This window comes from Microplitis demolitor, chromosome 4 (assembly GCF_026212275.2).
Source record: "Microplitis demolitor isolate Queensland-Clemson2020A chromosome 4, iyMicDemo2.1a, whole genome shotgun sequence".
In the NCBI taxonomy this organism is placed as follows: Eukaryota; Metazoa; Arthropoda; class Insecta; order Hymenoptera; family Braconidae; genus Microplitis; species Microplitis demolitor.
Window position 1 is genome coordinate 2,404,073 of NC_068548.1, and position 19,691 is coordinate 2,423,763.

Below are 19,691 nucleotides of genomic sequence, written 5' to 3' on the forward strand. Positions count from 1 at the left end.
CCTGGTGTCTTTCAGTGTTTTATAAAAACCCAAGAGAACTTGTATAAATATTTAAGTGATATTTGTCGGGGGATTGCTAGAGATGAACGTTTTACTATACATACAAAAAAGGATCTCATGGTGATACAGCAAGAAAATCGGGTACGTAAATATTATTCTATCAATTCACTTTATTTATTAATAAGCATGTCATTAAAATTGATTAATTAAAAAAAATGATTAAGTGAAAATTATTATTATAGACAAATTAATAATTAATATTCTGTGGGTTGACCAAAGATGAAGAAATTATCGTGTTTTATGGTACAGAATTTAATCAAATTATTTGAAATCGACATTCAAGTGCTTCGAATAGTTCTGATGGTCGACTGATCAATGGTCATTGAGAGCCAAGTAATTACGAGATAGTTTAGTCCGAGTTATACAAAATAGTCTATAATTGCGTGCACTATACATATATTATTTGGGGGTAATATACTCTATGGTATGTCGAGGAATCTTGGATAATAAACAAGATTCGTACGTTGAATTGAGGTAATGGAATACCATTAATATTAAATTATTTTTTTAGCGCCTGAAATCTATAATTGTAAAATTTTTAGGGATGAAGTGAAAAAATAAAAAAATCTAGACTGGTACTTAAATTAAACGAAGCAATATCTACTGAATTCCTGTCATTTAACCATTCAGTTAAATTCCAATTTAATTTCTACGGGATTCTTGAATTTGTAATTTTCAATCCTCTATTCTGTTCAGATTCTACAATAATAGGTTCAATGTATATATATATTTATATGTATATGTATAGAAGGAGAAAGAGAGAGAGAGAGATAGCTGGTAGTAATTTTCTTTAAATTTACGTTCACTCGAACCCGCATGTTTATTTTAAAAAAAAAAAATTAAGTATTTTCCATGGTGGAAATTTTTCGGACTTCTGTCTTAAAAAGTCTTTGGAATTTTAGAACTGAGTTTTTAAGACAGAAGTCCGAAAAATTTCCACCAGGGTTTAATTTTATTTTTTTGGAAAAATACAAAAAAAAAAATTTTTTGGAACGAAAAATTTTGACTGCCCCAAGAAAATTTTTACCATGAATTGAAACAAAAATTTTCTTGGGGTGAAGACAAATTTTCTGTTCCAAGAAATTTTAACAAAATTTTTTTTTTTTCAAATTATAACATAAAATTTTTTTTTGCGCCAAAAAATATTTCTTTTCTGTATAACAATAAAATATTTTAAAAAAATAATATACTAATTTTTGTAAACCAAGTGATAGATTTTTAAAGTCTCATATTTATCAATAATATATGAAAAAAAAGACTTGACTATTGATTTTTGAAAGTTAAATAATTCTAAATTTTAAATAAAATATAAGAACTTGTGGAAACTTCGGGTCCTTGATCTAAGATGTTCTGTACACATATATTTACAATGCATGCAGGTATATATATATTTATTTTCCTTCCCTGAACTCTGATCCAGATAAGTTTGATACAAGAGATACAGTCGATTACCCGCCATAAGCCGGGTCTAGGGAACGTAGGGGAAGTTTCCGTAGAAAGTAAATTTTCATCATTAATTTGTCTATTTTTTTTCTATTCGATTTATAAATTTGGCAATTTTAACAAAAGCTTAAAACGGGATGTCTGGTACGAAGCCCGAAAAAGGGGAAGCTGTTTGGACTCAGTAACTGCCGATTGAGGGGAAGAGGCTCATTACGGGTAATCGACTATATTCGTAGCTCGAGCCATAAACTGAACTTGCAATTTAAGATTGTATATAAAGGATTAACATGAATAACTCTCTAATGAAAGCTTAGAAATGGCAAGATCATCACAATTCACTGCAAGTGCATTCTCAAGATTTCTCAGATTTCTGTGATAATTACTTAGAGAGAAATATTTAGGAAATTTCCCTGAAGGATGTGGGTTCAAATTATCAAATTATACATTAATATCATACTGCGAAACGCTACTAATATTTGATAATTTTCACTGTCTTAAGATTACATGATTCCTTATGTTTAGTAATTTTTAATGTGAATAGAAAAAAAAAAAGTAAATTGCATATAATAAACTTGAATAACCTATTTACTTAATTTGATTATGTAGCAGCGTATATTTTACTATTCATAAACTTTTACTTTATTCAAATAGAATTAACTGAATTATAATTTTTTTTTCAACTTTTTGCTATGAAAGTCGAGAATTTTAGAAAAATTTGCGAAAATATTGTTTTCACCCCGATTTTCGGAAATTTTGATGTTTTGATGTTCTAGGAAACCATTCTTACTATTTTTATAATGAATACAAGAAAAATAATGTTTTTTTTGTAGTTTTTCTAAGATTTCTCTAAAATGACATAAAATTAATAATAAGCTCTGAAACTTTACAAAATGCGTCCATTGCCATAAGAATTATCTGAATAAGTTTGTTTGGCAAGAGACATCTCTATCAAAAAATCACTGAAAAAAAAAATCAGCAGCAGCTACCGGTTGGCAATTGGTAGCTACTGATTATTTTTCGGTAGCCGCTACTGATTATTTTTCGGTAGCCGCTACCGATTATTTTAGTACCTGTTACCGAAATAATTGGTAGCTGCCACTGATTAATTTGTGGCAACAGCTACCGGTTATTTTGGTAGCGGCTACTGAAATAATCAGTAGCTGCTCCCAAAAAATAATCAATAGCTGCTCCCAAAAAATAATCAGTAGCTGCTCCCAAAAAATAATCAGTAGCTGCTCCCAAAAAATAATCAATAGCTGCTACCGATTATTTTTTTTTAGTGATCCCTGTGATTGTATGGGAACCTATAGGATTTATGTAAGAATCCATGGGAAACAAAAATGTATAGATTTATATAAAAATCCATGTAGCAAACCATGGGTTTTTGGAATTATCCATAAAAAATCCACATAAAAAATTATGGGTTTCGGGATTCCCATTTAGGAAACCCATATAGAAAACTGAATACCGGGATTTCCATAGGAACCCAGTCAAAATTTATATCGGGACCAATGGTTGTTTTTTCTTATTAATCTCAATACAATTTTGCTATACTTTATAACTTTAAACGTATAATTGTATAAATTTCGAGTCTAAATAATGATATTTGAAAATTTGTATTCCTGGCATACAGAGAAGATCTACTTGAGTATATAAGAAAAATATATAACACTGTTGGCGAAGTTTACGCGGTATGACAACTTTGTAAAGTTTAATGATATGAAATACAGAGCGTAGAGTGTATTGTAGAAGTAATAAAGTGCTAAATGCAATAGTGAACTACTTTAATGGTTATAGGGATACAGAAGTTGTCACGCTACTGCAGTGTAAATTGAAAAATTGTTGAATTCATTGTTGTTATTTGAGTGCGTGTAAGCCGGATGCTTTTAAAGACTTTGATTAACAAGTTAGTTCAACACAAACTTCCAATGAAATTGCTGATAAATTGATATAAGATCCTCCTTCACCTTCCTACAATAAAAATTAATATTGTTAAAACTTTTGATTTGATAATAAAACGAAATTTACTAAGTTTCCATTTATCATGATAAATTGAAAAGAAAACACACATGTTGTTCTTGCAGACATCGGATCTGGCTACGCTATTATTCTGTTATATGAAACGAAAGCAAGATTATCTTTCATTGGTATATGATCGAGTAGATTCTCGAATAAAATATACTAGTATAAGGTGGAGGATTAATTGGTCGTATTATTTATGTTCTGACAATTTCGCTTGACAACGTTATTATGCTCAGCAACAATTTGCGGTGTGAAGGTTAATTAAACGCAGAATTAATGTAGAGTGCATGATTATTAATTTATTTCAATTCTCGGAAGTCAATTTTCCCTCAAGGATTCATTTTTTATTAAAATTATAAAATAATTCAAAACGACCCTATCAAAAATATCTACATGAGAATGCAGCTTAAAGGCCCATATGGTGTCTTCGGATAGATGAATCGTAGGTAATTAGATTCCCATATGGATTTCCATGGGAATCCAGTATATCCAAGTTTCAATGTACATTTTTTGTAAGGGGATCCTATGGGAATCCAGGTATCGATTAAAGATCGATAAATAATATATGAAAAATCTGCTTCCATTTCAGCTGACAAACGGCCATTTTTCTTTTTTAAATCTACAACCATCTATAGTACGACCTAACTTCTTGCAGTAATGTCATTTTTTATCGTGACTTATTTAAATTACACCCACGCTTAATGTGTCCTTCCCTGCTGCATAAAAAACATCAAACATTTTTCTTATCACCGTAACATCAACCTGTCAAAGTAACAATTTAGTTATCATTTCACTTTTTTATCGTTCTTTTCTCAACGAAGTCTCGCAATTAGATTTCCCATAATTTGCATATTTTTTACGCTTATTTCCTTGGTAATATTAAATGGGAACACCCTATCAAAAAAATCCAGCTTAGTATGGGTTCCTGTATGGGTTCCCATATGGTTTTCTATAGAAATCCAGCATTTATCCCGATATATTCTCACATGTGTTTCTATGGGAATCCACACCATACCGAATTTATATGGGAGTCCAATATGGATTCCTATGTGAATTTTTACCTCAGTTTCCCATAAGAATCTCCACTATGTCAAAATGCAGATACCCATGGTATCCTAAATGAATTTTTATATAAATCCATACACTCCTACCATAATTCCTATGGGTTTTTACATAAATCCATACTTTCCTATATGGGATCCTATGAGTCGTTATTAAAATAACAAATTAAAAAAAAACAACTACTCTCGATTAAAGTATCAATAAACCATAACCTAGTCCCCATATTCGATCAAATAAAATGAATTTCCTTAAAAAACACAATAATTATAACCTAAAAATTTTTTATTAGGGATAAGAAAGCTGAGTACTGACATCTATGAGTCGATTAAAATAGCTTGCATAATTGATCTGCATTAAACGTTCAAGGTTATGCTATTGAGATATTTATGGTGTTTTTTAAAAGTAATATGAACGTTATTTACAGGTTAATATGATTAACTTATTGCCAGACTGGTCACGAGATAAATCTAGAGTGTGTATATGCTTGTCAAAGATAAAACGAGAAGATAGGTAATGGATAAAGAGAAAGAGAGAGGGTAATAAAGTGTGTGAGAAGGACAGAAAAATGAAGGTTGACGATTATAGTGTAAAAACAACAGAAGTGTGGAAAGAAACATTGAGGACACGCTCGACCGATATTCGATATACCGAGGGCGACGTTGAACTTGCCTCTCATGGATCACCTACTCACTCACCCTCATCTGTATAGATTTTCTGTACTTTATATATAGTACCAAGCTATATACCACCTGGATATAGTTTATAGTCTGTACCGGAGGCTGTTACGTATTTCACACCTCTAGCAAATAGACACTTGCGTTGCAGCCCTGACGTCACAATTCATTTTTTATCTTTTATTTTTATTCCCATATTCCTGTGCGCTCTTACCGTTGCTATTATTAATATAATTTCAATCGTTTAATAATAAAATACCTGTTGCATATTGTAAGGTGACCCGTTAACTGGATTTTAAATTTTTTAAACATTATTGTATTCACTTCAAGCGGAAAGCTTGAGCTTCGGCTCTATGGTTACGTTAAATTATTCAGTTACAGTTATCAATACACCAATCAAATCGTTTATTTGAGAACACCATATAAGTCATGTTTTTTCGAAATTGGTTTCTTTGCATTTTTGGGTTCTTTGGATGTCCCCCATAAAAATTAACAAAAATATCCATCAAATCGGTGTTTAAAAAACGATTAATGGGGTGATGGAAATTTTATTTTATTGAGAAACCCCATAAATCAATGACTTATGGGGTTTTTTAAATAAACATGCAGTTTTAGTTTTATAGAAATAATTTTTTCTTTTTTATTTAAAATTCGCGCTTTTTTTGAAAAAAAAAATAATATGACTAATTAAAATATTTAAATTAATTATTATTTTTTGTAATTACTGAGTTTTCAAGTTTAAATACATATTATATACTTCAATTTATCAGTCTTATAAATTATTTGAGTGGAAAAAATTAAAAAAACAGATTTTATAACTTTTTCTTCCGTTTGGTTGAGAAACCCCATAAGTCAATCAACTGTAAATAATTTTTTTAAGTAGTTTCAATTAAAAAATTGAATTTTTCTTGTTTGAATATTTTTCAGGCGCTAACATTATTCTCTTCAATTATTTATTTATTATTTCAATGACAAGTTTTTCCAAAAAAATTTTTTTTGTGTTTCCTAAAAAATTTTATTTTCTTTACTTATGGGGTTTCTCAAATAAACGATTAAATTATACAACGTGATTGTAAAGAAACATTTCAACGTTCGAATCTTGTGTAACTTTAAGTTAATGCAGATTGATGACAAAATAAATTTTGATTTTAGCAAGGGTTTATAGACGAGACCCGAGTTTCCGGGCTGTGAAATTGAATCAACGGAAAATTTACGAACGAAAATTTTTTTTTTTCCTCATAGATTTAATTATCTCCGTACGTAAGTGGAAAAAAAATGTTAAGGACAAAGGATATTTTGTTACATCGGTAACTTATTGTACACAGGAGACCAACGTAAATAAACGGAAGCCCATACATAAGCGAGCAAACAATCTTAACACATAACACCTAATTACACCAACAGTAAGTTAGTTTTTACACAAAAGCTGCGTTAAGAAATTTTCACACCAAAAATTTTTTACAGTCGATATATTACTAATTTCTACTGATTCTATTAATTTATGAAGCTTCTGTGTAAAATGTAAATTTAGATAAATAAGAATTGCGTCTGGTGCAGGTGTGGTTGCTTACTAATTGAAAAGCATACATATATTTAGTAAAATATTTCGCAATTACTGTAGAGCTGTCCGTATTCATTGAAGAGTTAAAAAAAAAGAAAAAAGATTTAATGATAACTTTTAGTTAAAGTTATTGTAGAAGAAAGTTCAGTGTGTAGACCCTGAAAGATCTCAAGTATAGATTTTATTTGAAAGGACTTCCGGGATACTCTCGTTATTGATCAGCAGTTGGTTATTTCTTTTAATCTAAGTAAGCTCAACAAAGATTGGAAGATTGGTCTTTAGAACTTATCAATAGCTAGAGCTGGCTCTCTGGTACCTTGAGCATTATCTGCTCAGGATGTCAACATTATTTTTAGGCTACCATGAGACGAGGAATAAAAAGTTATCTATAAGGCTATCATTGAGTCATACGCGTCTCCTCGCTTTGAACTTTCCACTATGAAAATTAAAAATTTTTTAAATAGAGTAAATATTGATTTTGATCTCATTGCTAGAAGAGCTTTCCGCAGAAATCAGCATTTAAAGTTATAAAAGATTATATGTAATAGAATTTAGTATCCAAAAACAGAACTTATGAACCACTGCCGAAATTAAAGACATGGCTGAAATGGTTGTAAAACTTGAAAAGCTTGAACGCGGGAACTCTGGTCATGGGAAATCGACAACTAAACCTAATGGCAAAATATCTATAACACCATCTTCAACACCCTCAGTCAAGACACTAGTTTACTAACTAGCCTTGTCATTGTCATTGTTGGCGAAATCACGTCACTGTCTCTACACGGAGAAAAAATAATAGTAACTGTTCCTAGTACGTTTATGAAATATCATCCCATACCGTTATGGTAATGATTACTTGAGATTATGGGATATAGACCCATACTTTCTGGGAAAAGTTTCCATAAATATGGGAACAATTCTTATCATTATGGTAACAGTTCCCATATCGCATGTGAAAGAATCATGGTAATGATTACCATACTCATAGGAATAGTTCCCATAAGCAAATAGGAACCAATCCCGTAACCACATTGTAACGATTTCTAAGCGTATATGGTAATGGTTCCTATAATATTATGGTAACCATTCCCATAATATTAAAGGTAACGATTACCATAATATTATAGTAACCATTACCATAATTCCATAGGAACTATTCCGATACCATATGGGAATTATACCCATAATTATAGGAATGATTACCATAATATATATGGGTGCCGTTCCTATAATCAACATTTGAAAAAAACCGGTTACCATGCAGTATGGGAACCATTCCCATAATATATTGTAACTGTTACCGTAATTTTCTCTCCGTGTAGCAATGACGTGCTACCATGGCAATCATGTACGCTAATTCAAATATCATTCACAGAGTCAAAAAGTATAGAATAGACTATTCGGCTATAGAAAGAAAGCATTCAAACCCATTGGTTTGAATACATCTGGACTAGGAATGATTCGAAATTTGCTTGGTACACTGAAATACGTTATTGGATCAGCATACTTGAAAGGAACACCACCTGTCTACTGCTGTGGTCTATTTCCCACCGCATGCACCTTCTGAGGAACTTCAACAACAATATTCTTGTTTTAACCTTATAAACTTTAATAAACGTCAAAGACATTATTTTTCTAATTAATTTTTATCTGAAAGCACGAAAATGAATAAGTGATGAGCTCTTATATTCCGGCTGCCAGATGACGTCTTTAATTACTCACAGGTTTTAAATAAACAGGATTGGACATTGCAATGTTCACAAATTGATTATTAAGGAACTATTACATACCTTCCGATAGCTAAATTTAGTGAGGAATGATTACTTAGTCATCGACAAAGTTATGACATAACATCTGCAACAGTCAGCTAAGCTCAACTCTAAGAGACTTGAGTTTTATACTAAGCGTTCAGGTATAATCCAAGGTTTGTATGTCAAGAGCCAGTCGGTTTGCGAATCATGTTTGCAATTCTAGTGTCAACAGCAGGTTGAATTTAAGCCATTGCTTGAATAGTCACGCCTACTAGACGTTATACTGTTAATCCATTCGTGTTTCTAATTATGAAACATAATACTTGTAATTATTATATCGTTGAGTTATTTTCCTATTTTTTAATTTACCAGATACTTTTTATATGTTACTGTATTTCGTTGGAAGGTAGAATAGGATTTACTGCTTTTTTTATATTATTCTATTCAAAATTCAACAGGTTTTGGAAGGAATGCAATTTTATCTGAATGAAAAATTGCTTTTTGCAAATATTGGTCAATACTTTTCCTAAAATCTGTTATCATGTCTTTAGACAATGATTCAATAAAGAAAAATTATCTGGAATAAAGATATCAACAGATAGAAAACTTTTCAGAAAGTTGTAAAGAGTATCTGATTTTGTTCATTAGAACATCATAAAACATGTTTTTCCAAAACGTATTATAAACGTCACTTTTTCTATGGTTATTTTTAAAATCGTCAGTTGACGTTTTCTCTGAAATTGTTCGAGCTTTTTTTCTCGAAAAATATCCTGAATAAGGTGGTTTAATTTGGTTTGTTCAGCTGTTGTGGTTTGAAACTATCTCAAAATGTTTTATGTATCTGTCAACGGACACAGAAGCGTCAAATGTGTCCAGCTTAATCGAGTCAATCGATCGGAAAACAAAAGATGGGTTGGATGTCACGATGATTCTCGGTTGATTTTTATCTATTTTCCGTGTGCCTTACTTTCTGGGCTTTTATTTAACACCTCGCGAATTTGAACCTGCGCTTCAACATTGACTCCGAGAAAAAATCGTATCAGAAATCCCTCGACTACTGAAAGTTTTCATTTCACTGTCGATTGCTCTGTATTTGAACTGATTGATCTGTTTTCAAATTTTCATTAAAATTTTAAGCTGTTCTTTATCTAAAAATGATCAAAAACAGATTAAAAAACTATAAACAGAAAAAGTGATTTTGGTCTGGATAAAAAGAGGTTTTGAGTCTGAGAGATTCAAAACCAGACTGAAAATTATTGAAAACAAGTCTGAAAATAGTCTAATTAAAAAATAGTCGGAAAAACTCGATTAAATTTCACGTGTTAATTAAATACGAATAAAATTAAAATTGAATAGAATTTGAAATTTTTATTTTATTTAAAACAGATGAAATTTTCCGACCCGGATTATTTAAATTCAATGCGGAGTCTTTTTAGTCGGTCATTAAACGTTTTTAAATTGAGATGAATTTTGAGACTAGCATGTATACTGTATACTGTTGGTGTATAATATAGACTTGAAGTGTGAAACGCTCCCAGCAGGCTACTTGTAGTTCAGTAGCTAGACCTGTCAGATCGAACCCGCTTTGATCAAGTAGCGGTAAACATTCAGCCGGATCACGGTTGAAAGGGTCACCCTCACCAAACCTATGTACACGGACTATACTCTCTCTCACCTCTATTTCACTCTTTTTCTCTCTTTCACTTAACTCTTCTCTCCCTTCATCAATATGTTTACCAAATACTTTACTTTGTCTTTCATTAGATTATCTAGTGATGTTTTTTTTTAAGTTTCAGCTATACTTCCCTTATCACGCCACTTTATTTGTTTGCATCAAAAAAGAATACATAAATATATATATGCATGTATATTAGGGTGTATCACGAGAGCGAATATTTTTTTTTTTCAATCCTGATCCGCATTTTTATACATAGAGAATGTAGAAAAAAAATTTGACAATTTCAAGCTTATAATTTTTATTTTAGAAGCTCCCTAGATAAAATTTCAAATTTCCTTATTAATGGAGATGGAAAAATTTTCTTGGCGTCTTTTCAATTTTATTACTTATCATTTGCCATTGGAAAAACGTACTGCGATCGCCAGACCATATTTCTATCGAGAATTGAGTGCGTTATAAAATACTTTTTGCTATTGACATGGAACATAATTTAGGAAGACATATAAAATTTTTTTCAAGTTAATCAAAAGGAAAATCAGAAAATTTATTGAAATTCTTAAAATCTGAATTGAGGGTTGAAAAAGTGTCAAAATTATTTTTTTTTTTCGTATTTCAAAAAAAAATAGCTGCTATCAAGTGACACACCCAAAATTTACGTGTGTGTGAGAGTAGTCGGGGGTAGAAACTGATGAAACCATTGCTTTTAAATTAGTGGTGATTCCATTTTTTTTGTTTTTTTTTCTTTTTAACGTTCTTTCATTCATTTGCATTCTCAATCAGTTGAGGTCCTGTTGTTGATTGCTCTGAGCACTAGTTTTTTCCTCCGATAAGAATTAACACTGATTTAAATTCAAGGGGATCGTTAAATTACAAAAAGGTGGTTAACTATTTTTACAGTAAAAGAAAATATAACTCGAAAAAAAAGTTAATTTTCTTCTTTTCATCGAAAAAATTGAATTTTAGTTTAACCATACTTTTAATTTTTCTATAAACGACAAGAAATTTCATTTTTGAGGTACCAATAAATTCTAATTTCATGTAAAAGGGTCAGGCAAAATGGGCCCCTTAAAAAGGGCGTATATTTTGCCCCACTCTTCTATATCTATTCATATACTCAATCTTAATAATTAAGATAGATGATAAAAAAAATTTCATATTAAGTAAATGTCACCTGTTTCAGGTATTCAGTCAGCATCTCATAAAAAAATGATAAAATAAAAGAAGCTGCCATGATGCTGCAGCAAAATGTACAACTCAGCAGCACAAGTGGATGTCAACTTACCTGAAAATCGTCAGCTTTTGGATAACAAAAGATTTAATAACACGATGAACAAAAGTGATATATTACTATTGAATTGGGACGAGTCGATGGTGACTCGTGACCTAAATTATACATACTATAATTTAACTTACAATGTGAATCGAACATCCGACGATTTATGGGATTTAGCAAGTGATCGTGCAGTATTAGCCGTGATATTAATATTGTTTTCGATGGCAACTATTTTTGGCAACAGCCTAGTGATATTAGCAGTTATCCGTGAACGTTATTTACATACAGCAACAAATTACTTTGTAACTTCATTAGCATTCGCTGACTGTCTAGTAGGGCTCGTTGTAATGCCATTTAGCGCAATTTATGAAGTACTAGAAAATCGTTGGTTATTTACAACAGATTGGTGTGACGTGTGGCGATCATTGGACGTTTTGTTTTCGACTGCTTCAATTTTGAATCTATGCGTAATTAGTTTAGATCGCTATTGGGCAATTACTGATCCATTTACTTATCCCATGCGTATGAGTCGAAAACGGGCGGCAATATTGATAGCTATTGTATGGATTTGTTCAAGTGCAATATCATTTCCTGCGATAGCATGGTGGCGTGCTGTACGTACGGAAATAGTGCCAAAAGATAAATGTCCATTTACAGAAAATTTGGGGTATTTAATATTTTCATCAACAATTAGCTTTTATTTACCGTTATTTGTTATGGTGTTCACTTATTATCGTATTTATCGGGCTGCTGTTATTCAAACACGCAGTCTTAAGCTTGGCACAAAACAAGTCATGATGGCGTCTGGTGAATTAGAACTTACATTAAGGATACATCGTGGGGGCGCCACTAATACTGATGCAAGACATCTGTTTCGTACAGCATCAAGTACCCCAGAAGACATACAAGACATGGAAGAACCACTTACGCTACACAACAATGGTCTCACTCGGATACCATCAACAAAAATAAATAACAAACAGAATTTGGGAAAAAATTTTTCACTATCACGTAAATTAGCAAAATTTGCCAAAGAAAAAAAAGCTGCAAAAACACTGGGAATTGTCATGGGTGTTTTCATTATTTGCTGGTTACCATTTTTCGTAGTCAATTTACTATCTGGATTCTGTTCAAGGTGTATTTGGAATGAGGAAATGGTTTCCGCAGCAGTAACATGGTTGGGATGGATTAACAGTGGAATGAATCCAGTTATCTACGCCTGTTGGAGCCGTGATTTCAGAAGGTTAGTTTATATTTCATAGTTTTGTTTTCATAACATTTTATTTTTCGATGCATTTATTTTTTTTTTCATTGAAGGTATACCGGGTTGAAAAATATAATCTGTTTTGAATTAAATATAAATTTTTAATTTTTTCTATTCAATTTTACTTTTTATTTGTATTTAATTAACATGTAAAATTTAATCGAGTTTGCCCATTCGAGTTTAAAACTGTTGGACTAATTGATCTGTCTGAATTTTTATAAAAATTTTAGGCTGTTTTTTTATCGATAACAGACTAGAAATTATTGAAAACAAGTCGGATACTAGTCTAAATAAATGATAATTTGTAGGATCACAAAAATTTTTGGTTTTTTTTTAATTCCCATTTAGAAAATTTTCAAAAAAATAAGGAAGTTATTGTTTTCAGTCTGATATATGCATAAATTATTTTCATGGGTAATAAAATTTTGTTCTCAGTCACGCCAAAGAAGTATAACTTTTAACGGGCGTACATGAGTACACTCACCCCTATGTTTTGAATAATAAGTTTAGTATTAATCGATAGTTAAAATATTAAATTATTATTCATTATGTCAGCGTACCTTAAATTTATGCTTTAAGTGAATATAAGATAACATGGGAGGAACAGCGGTGAGAAAAGTAATCGAGAAATTCGATAGCTCCTCTAGTCGTAGAGTCTAGATAACTGGTGCCACCAAGTCTGGAAATCGTAGTAGAAGTAATTGGAAGCCAAGCTTCTAACGCAGAAAGTCTGCAAAACTCTTGACCCACTTACAGATTTGGATTCGAGACTTTACCGCTACCACTATATATAAATATAAATATATATGGACGTACTAAGTAGTGTGATTTTTTTTTACAATTTTTTTTCCTACTGTAGTGCCGTATCTGTAACTTTTTGTTATAACTCGTCAAAGTCTTTTTTTGATTGACGTTAATACGCTGAATCCTCATATTACTTTTTACTATCGATACTCTAGCGTTTGAAACTAATATTTTTAAATGTTTGTGTTTTATCCACATTTTATTTTCTCTATCTTTCCCATAAACTGACGAATGCTGTCCTTGGTTGCAGAACATCGACAAAAAAAGCAGCCTCTTAAAAATTTTATCTATATATAGAAGTAGCCTAAAAAAAAAAATTTTTTCGATTATCATACAAAACTTGAAAACATAAACATTTAGAAGAAAATTAAATTAAAAATAATTTTTCATTTTGTAACACTCGTTTATTTATTTTTTCAAAATTTTTTTGCATACCTTTTTTCCTACAATACCATGAATAGACTAATATTAGTTCAGATCTCACTTTCTTTCTAACATACAGCTGAATTCCATTAATTCGGATTTCATTAACTCGGAACTTTCCCTCAATTTTGACCCCCCCCCCCTCCAAAGTCATGTACATGTTAGAGCGCATGCGCTGTAGTTTACTCTTTAAAGAAGAAGGGACATTCGATGTCGGAATTTCTAAGAAATTTGCGCTCCTCCGTATTAACCCCCCGTTAATAGAATTCGACTGAAAAGCGAATAACACTCCATGTTATCTGCAAAAAAATGTTAAATGGTAATGTGTCCTATGGACATGTTTACTTTCTTGATGATAGTTCTATGTAATATGATACTTAGTAACATCTTACGCATTACTAGATGGTTCTCAGTCGTTTGCAAAGTGTTTCGAGGTATATGTTACATATATAATAGAGTAGGCTCGCTTCTAACATGTATAGAGTTCGATATACAGATCCTTCCTGCACTTATGTCGAGTGTCAACGGTTACTATATACCCATCATACCACAGACAATCCAATATAGCACTTAGCAACACTTAGATATCTAATCGATCAGTCAATTAAGCAGTTCATTAAGACAAATTTAATCATCAGGTCTGATTATTGAGATTAGCCTATGACTCAATCACATAAGAAGTGTAGTTGTAAAATACTATTTGTATAACATTACAAAAAATTTGCAAAGTACATGCACTGAAAATATTACTGTGCACAAAAATTTAAAATTCATTACTTTGTTGCATGGAAAAAAAGGTTATGAAATGTAACCACTTAATCTCAACACTAGAGAAAATTCAATAAAAATGAATTTTCTGGATTAACTGTCAGAGAAAACACGAGGGGAAATCAGGTATGTAGTAAACTTAATCCTATCAATCAGCGGTACCTCCGTGCCAATATTTTAGAATTTTATTCCTTTTTATGACATCAACTACAAATTGCTGATAGAATAGATAGCAAATTCCGTAGTTATTTTTTTTTCTTATAACAACTGCCTTTTTTCCCCGATATATAATTTCAGTTGTTCTCTCTCGCCCCTATCACCTGGTTAAACTTCTTTCCAGAGAACTTTATACCCATGCGTATACCCAACTGTAACATTTGGTTTCAAGACAGGGATGCTTTCAATCCGTCCCATTCTTCTATTTTTTTCATTATTTCTCATCCTTCGATTCTTTCTTATCTGCAAATTTCTTCTTCTCTTGGATTTCTTTTTCTTCTTGATACATAGATTTGTAACGATCTCCAAAAATAGACAAAGAAAACCAGCCATTAATCCTATCCCTAATAATAGAAAAACTGGTACCAGATCTTCTGAATCAACAAAAGTGTCATCTTGATCATCATCATCATCATCATCATCGTCATGATGATGAGCAAATTCAGCAATTACAGCAAGTCCTGCTAGATATTTTATAATTCCCGATTGGATTAATCTTACCAGTATCTGATCAATTAGATCTAAATAAGGCAGCCCCCTCCATACGGCAAATGCTAGAGGTGCGCTCGTTAAAATTTCATCCATCATATGAACATTATTTTCATGAAATTTTGTAGCCGTTGCCGTCATATTCAACGTAACTGCCAATGCGAAACTTGTATTCCTGCCGTCTATTAAATCATGAAACAATTTTTCGTAATCATCATGCTCAAAAACAACAAAATTTTTTGCTAACGTCCCAATCACATTGTCATCATCATTATCATCATTATGAAAACTCGAATTACCTAGCAACAGATGATGACTCTTTAATCCTCCATATGGAATACCGGAATCAACCAGTTCAGCCATTGTTTCGATTTGGACTTCCGATTGGGCCATCAATTGCCCTGCCAATGATGCTAAATAATATTGAGTCAACAGATAACCAAAAATTACCCATGACATAAAATTTAAACGATATGAATCTCGAGTAGGTTGTTTATTCCAACCGTACCCCAATAATAGCGCTAAAAGTTCCAAAAAAGACAATTCACGAAAAACAATAAACTTGAGAAAGATCGAAAACAAAAGGACACATCCTACTGCGTACCAAACTGTGTTTTCAAATGGGGTTATGAGGGCGCGTAATGAAATATTCGTATGCATTGGAACCAACCAAACCACTTGGACAATTGCATATGGTTGAGTAAAATCCGTTAATGCATTTGGGTTCCACAATAGTCCGCCAATAATGAGATCTATCATGCGATCGCTAGTAAATTCTTCATTGATTTCCTCTATGAAGTCTGTACCATTGCCCCATTCGACTTCAGATAAGTTTACGGACATGTTCAAATATCTTGCTAGGATACGTATTAACCATATTTCCAAACCAGTAAACTTTTTCTCTTCATCAGTGCTGACTTTAACATACGGCTCTCGATTGAAGTAAGCGACGTTCACAGTACTGTTATCCATTTTTATTGGTTCCATTACTTTTTGTTGAATAGTCCACCCTGAATGTTGATCACATTTTCCAAGTAAAACGGGTTTTGATGGTCTTCGCAACAGAACTGGTTCAAAATCAGTGCTTTTTGCTAACAACACAGTGTCTGTTAACGCGCCAATAATATCTGCGTTCACGATTTTTTTAGTCCAGAGCATCTTAACTAGTTCTTCAGCTTCTTCCATAAATGCCTCTTCGTTCATAAACTCCTTTGTCAAGTAAACAATATAATAACACCCACGTCTACATACGCTCAAGAAATCAATTGTTGAATTTTCCAAGCATCGATGATCGTATAGCAGCACCATAACATTTAAACTCGCTTCATATTCCATGGAAGCTGTATTATCTGACAGAATAAATTTCGGACGTTCTTGAAAAATTTTTCTAATATAAATGTCAGATAAACCAGTATCCCAAGATTCGGCAGATAAAATTGTGATGCGAGTTAATTGCTGGTCGAAAAAATCACTCACAAATTTTTTTAAACATGATAAGCTTTTGGATACCGTTCGTGTTAAGATGTAAATTAAGTCACGATTTTTAGGATTTTCTACACGATGCACTGTTTTTTTTGGTACTACAATTGCACTGGTAGCTATAATGCAACTAACGATTAATATTGCTGATAGCATGTTACCATTTTTCAAAAAGACGCTCATTATTAATATTGGGCAACTGATCACTTGTTCCAAATTTTTATGCAATACTGTTGAAAATAATTGTAAACGCAATGATTATAATAGTAATTGTGTAGCGTAATAAAGTTTAGAGATATAGTATAACTCTGGATAAGATCAACACAAAAGTGCATGAAATTGATTATAAATGATATGCGCGAGAAAAAGGTCATGTGTATTTAAAAAGCTGTGATAATGAACATAATATTTGATTACTATGAGATAGTCGTGCTTGTGCAAATTTCATGTCACGTACGAAATTTGCGACAAGATAAAAAAAATTCATGACAAATGTTATGTTCTCAATATTAAAACACGATAACATTAATCAAGAAAATAATTTTAAATTAATATACAAGAATATATTTAAATTAAATTTATGGATATTTTTCTTAAAACGCGATGAAAAATTCTAATAAAAATATTGCGATACATCTACTTTTATCTATGCACATATTTCTGGATATTTGAAATAATAGTATAAAATATGCAAACTCTAGTAAATGTCATATAATGTGGGGCAAGTGTGCACTGTGCGCAAAACCATTCATCTCGGACTAAAATGTATGGGTTTGCGCACACTTATCCACTGCGCACACTTGCCCCACATGAATACATCGTTTAATTATTAAATATACTATGATTATGAATAAATTAATTACCAAAATTACTAATTTGATAAATTTTTCCTGTTTTAGGGCATTTGTAAGGATATTATGCGTCTGCTGTCCAAGGAAGATGAGAAGGAGATATCAACCTGCCTTTAGATGCAAACCTAGTCAGGTAAAATTTAAAAATATTAAAATTAAATAAGTTATAGAAGTGTTTCATAAGTTTGTTCGAATTATTTTGAAAATGTTATAATTTAGAATAAAAAGTTTGACAAATGGTTCATTATACGAAGCTTGTCAATATGTCTCATTACCATTGAATTCAAAGAGTTGTCAGTTAAAATCTGCAAGATATTTTGTTTTAAACATATGTAGGTATCGTACAATATTTTTGTAACGGCATCTAATATTCAATATGTCAAAAATTTAATGAAAAAAAAAAAACAATAAGTTGTAAAATGATTTTATAGTGGACTTTAACAAAATACTTATGATTAATAGAGCATTAAATATCGTTTGAATACAAGCAATGTTTGGTTTTATTTACAGACTAAAAAAATAAGACGCAGAAACCAGTCGATGAAAATTCGGGTATGATTACAAGTATACTGAAACCCATTTCAAATAAATATTGTATATTGTAGTAGTCAGTAATAAAATTAAGACCCTCGATAGATAAAATAGTTCATTTTTATTCCGAATTAAAAAACTCCGATTGAATCTGATAGACTTTCAATCATATTCAATCGAGGTTTTTAATGAGGGGTATCATAATAATATATATTTAATATTACGTTTGGTATGATAAATTATTTAAAGAGTAGCATGAGTAAAACCTTAGTATATTTGAATAGTCAATAGATTTAATGAATTAATTACAGTAACTGTTCAGTATACCCTGTAGGTACAACGTTTAAATAGTTATAAATAACCCGATCAAATTTCAAATTTATGTCATGATATTCATAGTAAACATATGAGTGAAAATAAAGAATATATGATGAAGAGCAATGAAGTTACTTCATTTCGACTCTTATATACTTAAATACTTTGTACATTTTGATTTATTAAAATTATACCTCTTCTCGCTTAACTGCCCGAAAGTGTTTTAAAAACAACATCGTACAAAAATTGGTGACTAATGAGTTTGACTTGTAAATCTAATAACTGTACTATTACACTGATACGTCTTATAAGCTTCAATTTAACTAAATTTATTTCCATCATTGTTCAAAGAGTCATGTGGGACAAGTGTGCGCTATGGGTAAGTGTGCGTAAACCCATTCATTTCGGGCTCAAATGCATGGGTTTGCGCACACTTACTCCACATGACTGTATAGAATTTTGAATATTTAAACGCTCAAATGATTTAGATATTCAATAATAGAACAAAAGAATCTGCATATTTATTATACCTGTTCCATCTAATTAAATCTATTCTAATTTCAGTATGTAGGTGGAATTGGACCAGCTCAAACAAGTAGCGTAAGTTACAGTAGTGTATCACAAAGCAGTGATGGAGGTGTCTACAGTGGAGTAACGACATCAAGTACACTGTCTTCGAATTCTGGAACTTGACGTCAGGCAGGGCCCAAATTAGGGCCTAAACGGGATCGCGCTATACGTTTTCGTGAAACGTGATTAACGGATGATTTTAATTTCATCGAAATGCCATCACCAATTGTCAGTGGAACAGTTGATAATACAGCAATAAACGATGATATATATGATGATATTGTCGATGAATCCGAACTCGATGAAATCGAATTAGATGAAATATATGAAATTAATGATGATTTAGGTTTACAATTTGAGTATTGGAGACACCGAATTGACAGTGCTATACCAGAAGAAGATGAGGATGAATGTGATGTATAGGCAATTTAAATCAATATATGTAAATAAATATGTT

The 19,691-nt window shown here is 31.5% G+C and overlaps 1 protein-coding gene across 1 annotated transcript; it reads left to right on the forward strand.

Moving 5' to 3' along the window:
- Nucleotides 1-11,577: 11,577 nt before the first annotated feature.
- On the forward strand, nt 11,578-19,389 carry LOC103570344 (dopamine receptor 2). The gene is made up of 3 exons (XM_008548054.2): nt 11,578-12,767; nt 17,867-17,951; nt 19,229-19,389. Exons 1-3 carry the CDS (start codon nt 11,578-11,580, stop codon nt 19,355-19,357), a joined length of 1,404 nt encoding a protein of 467 aa, XP_008546276.2. The 3' UTR covers nt 19,358-19,389.
- Nucleotides 19,390-19,691: the final 302 nt, after the last annotated feature.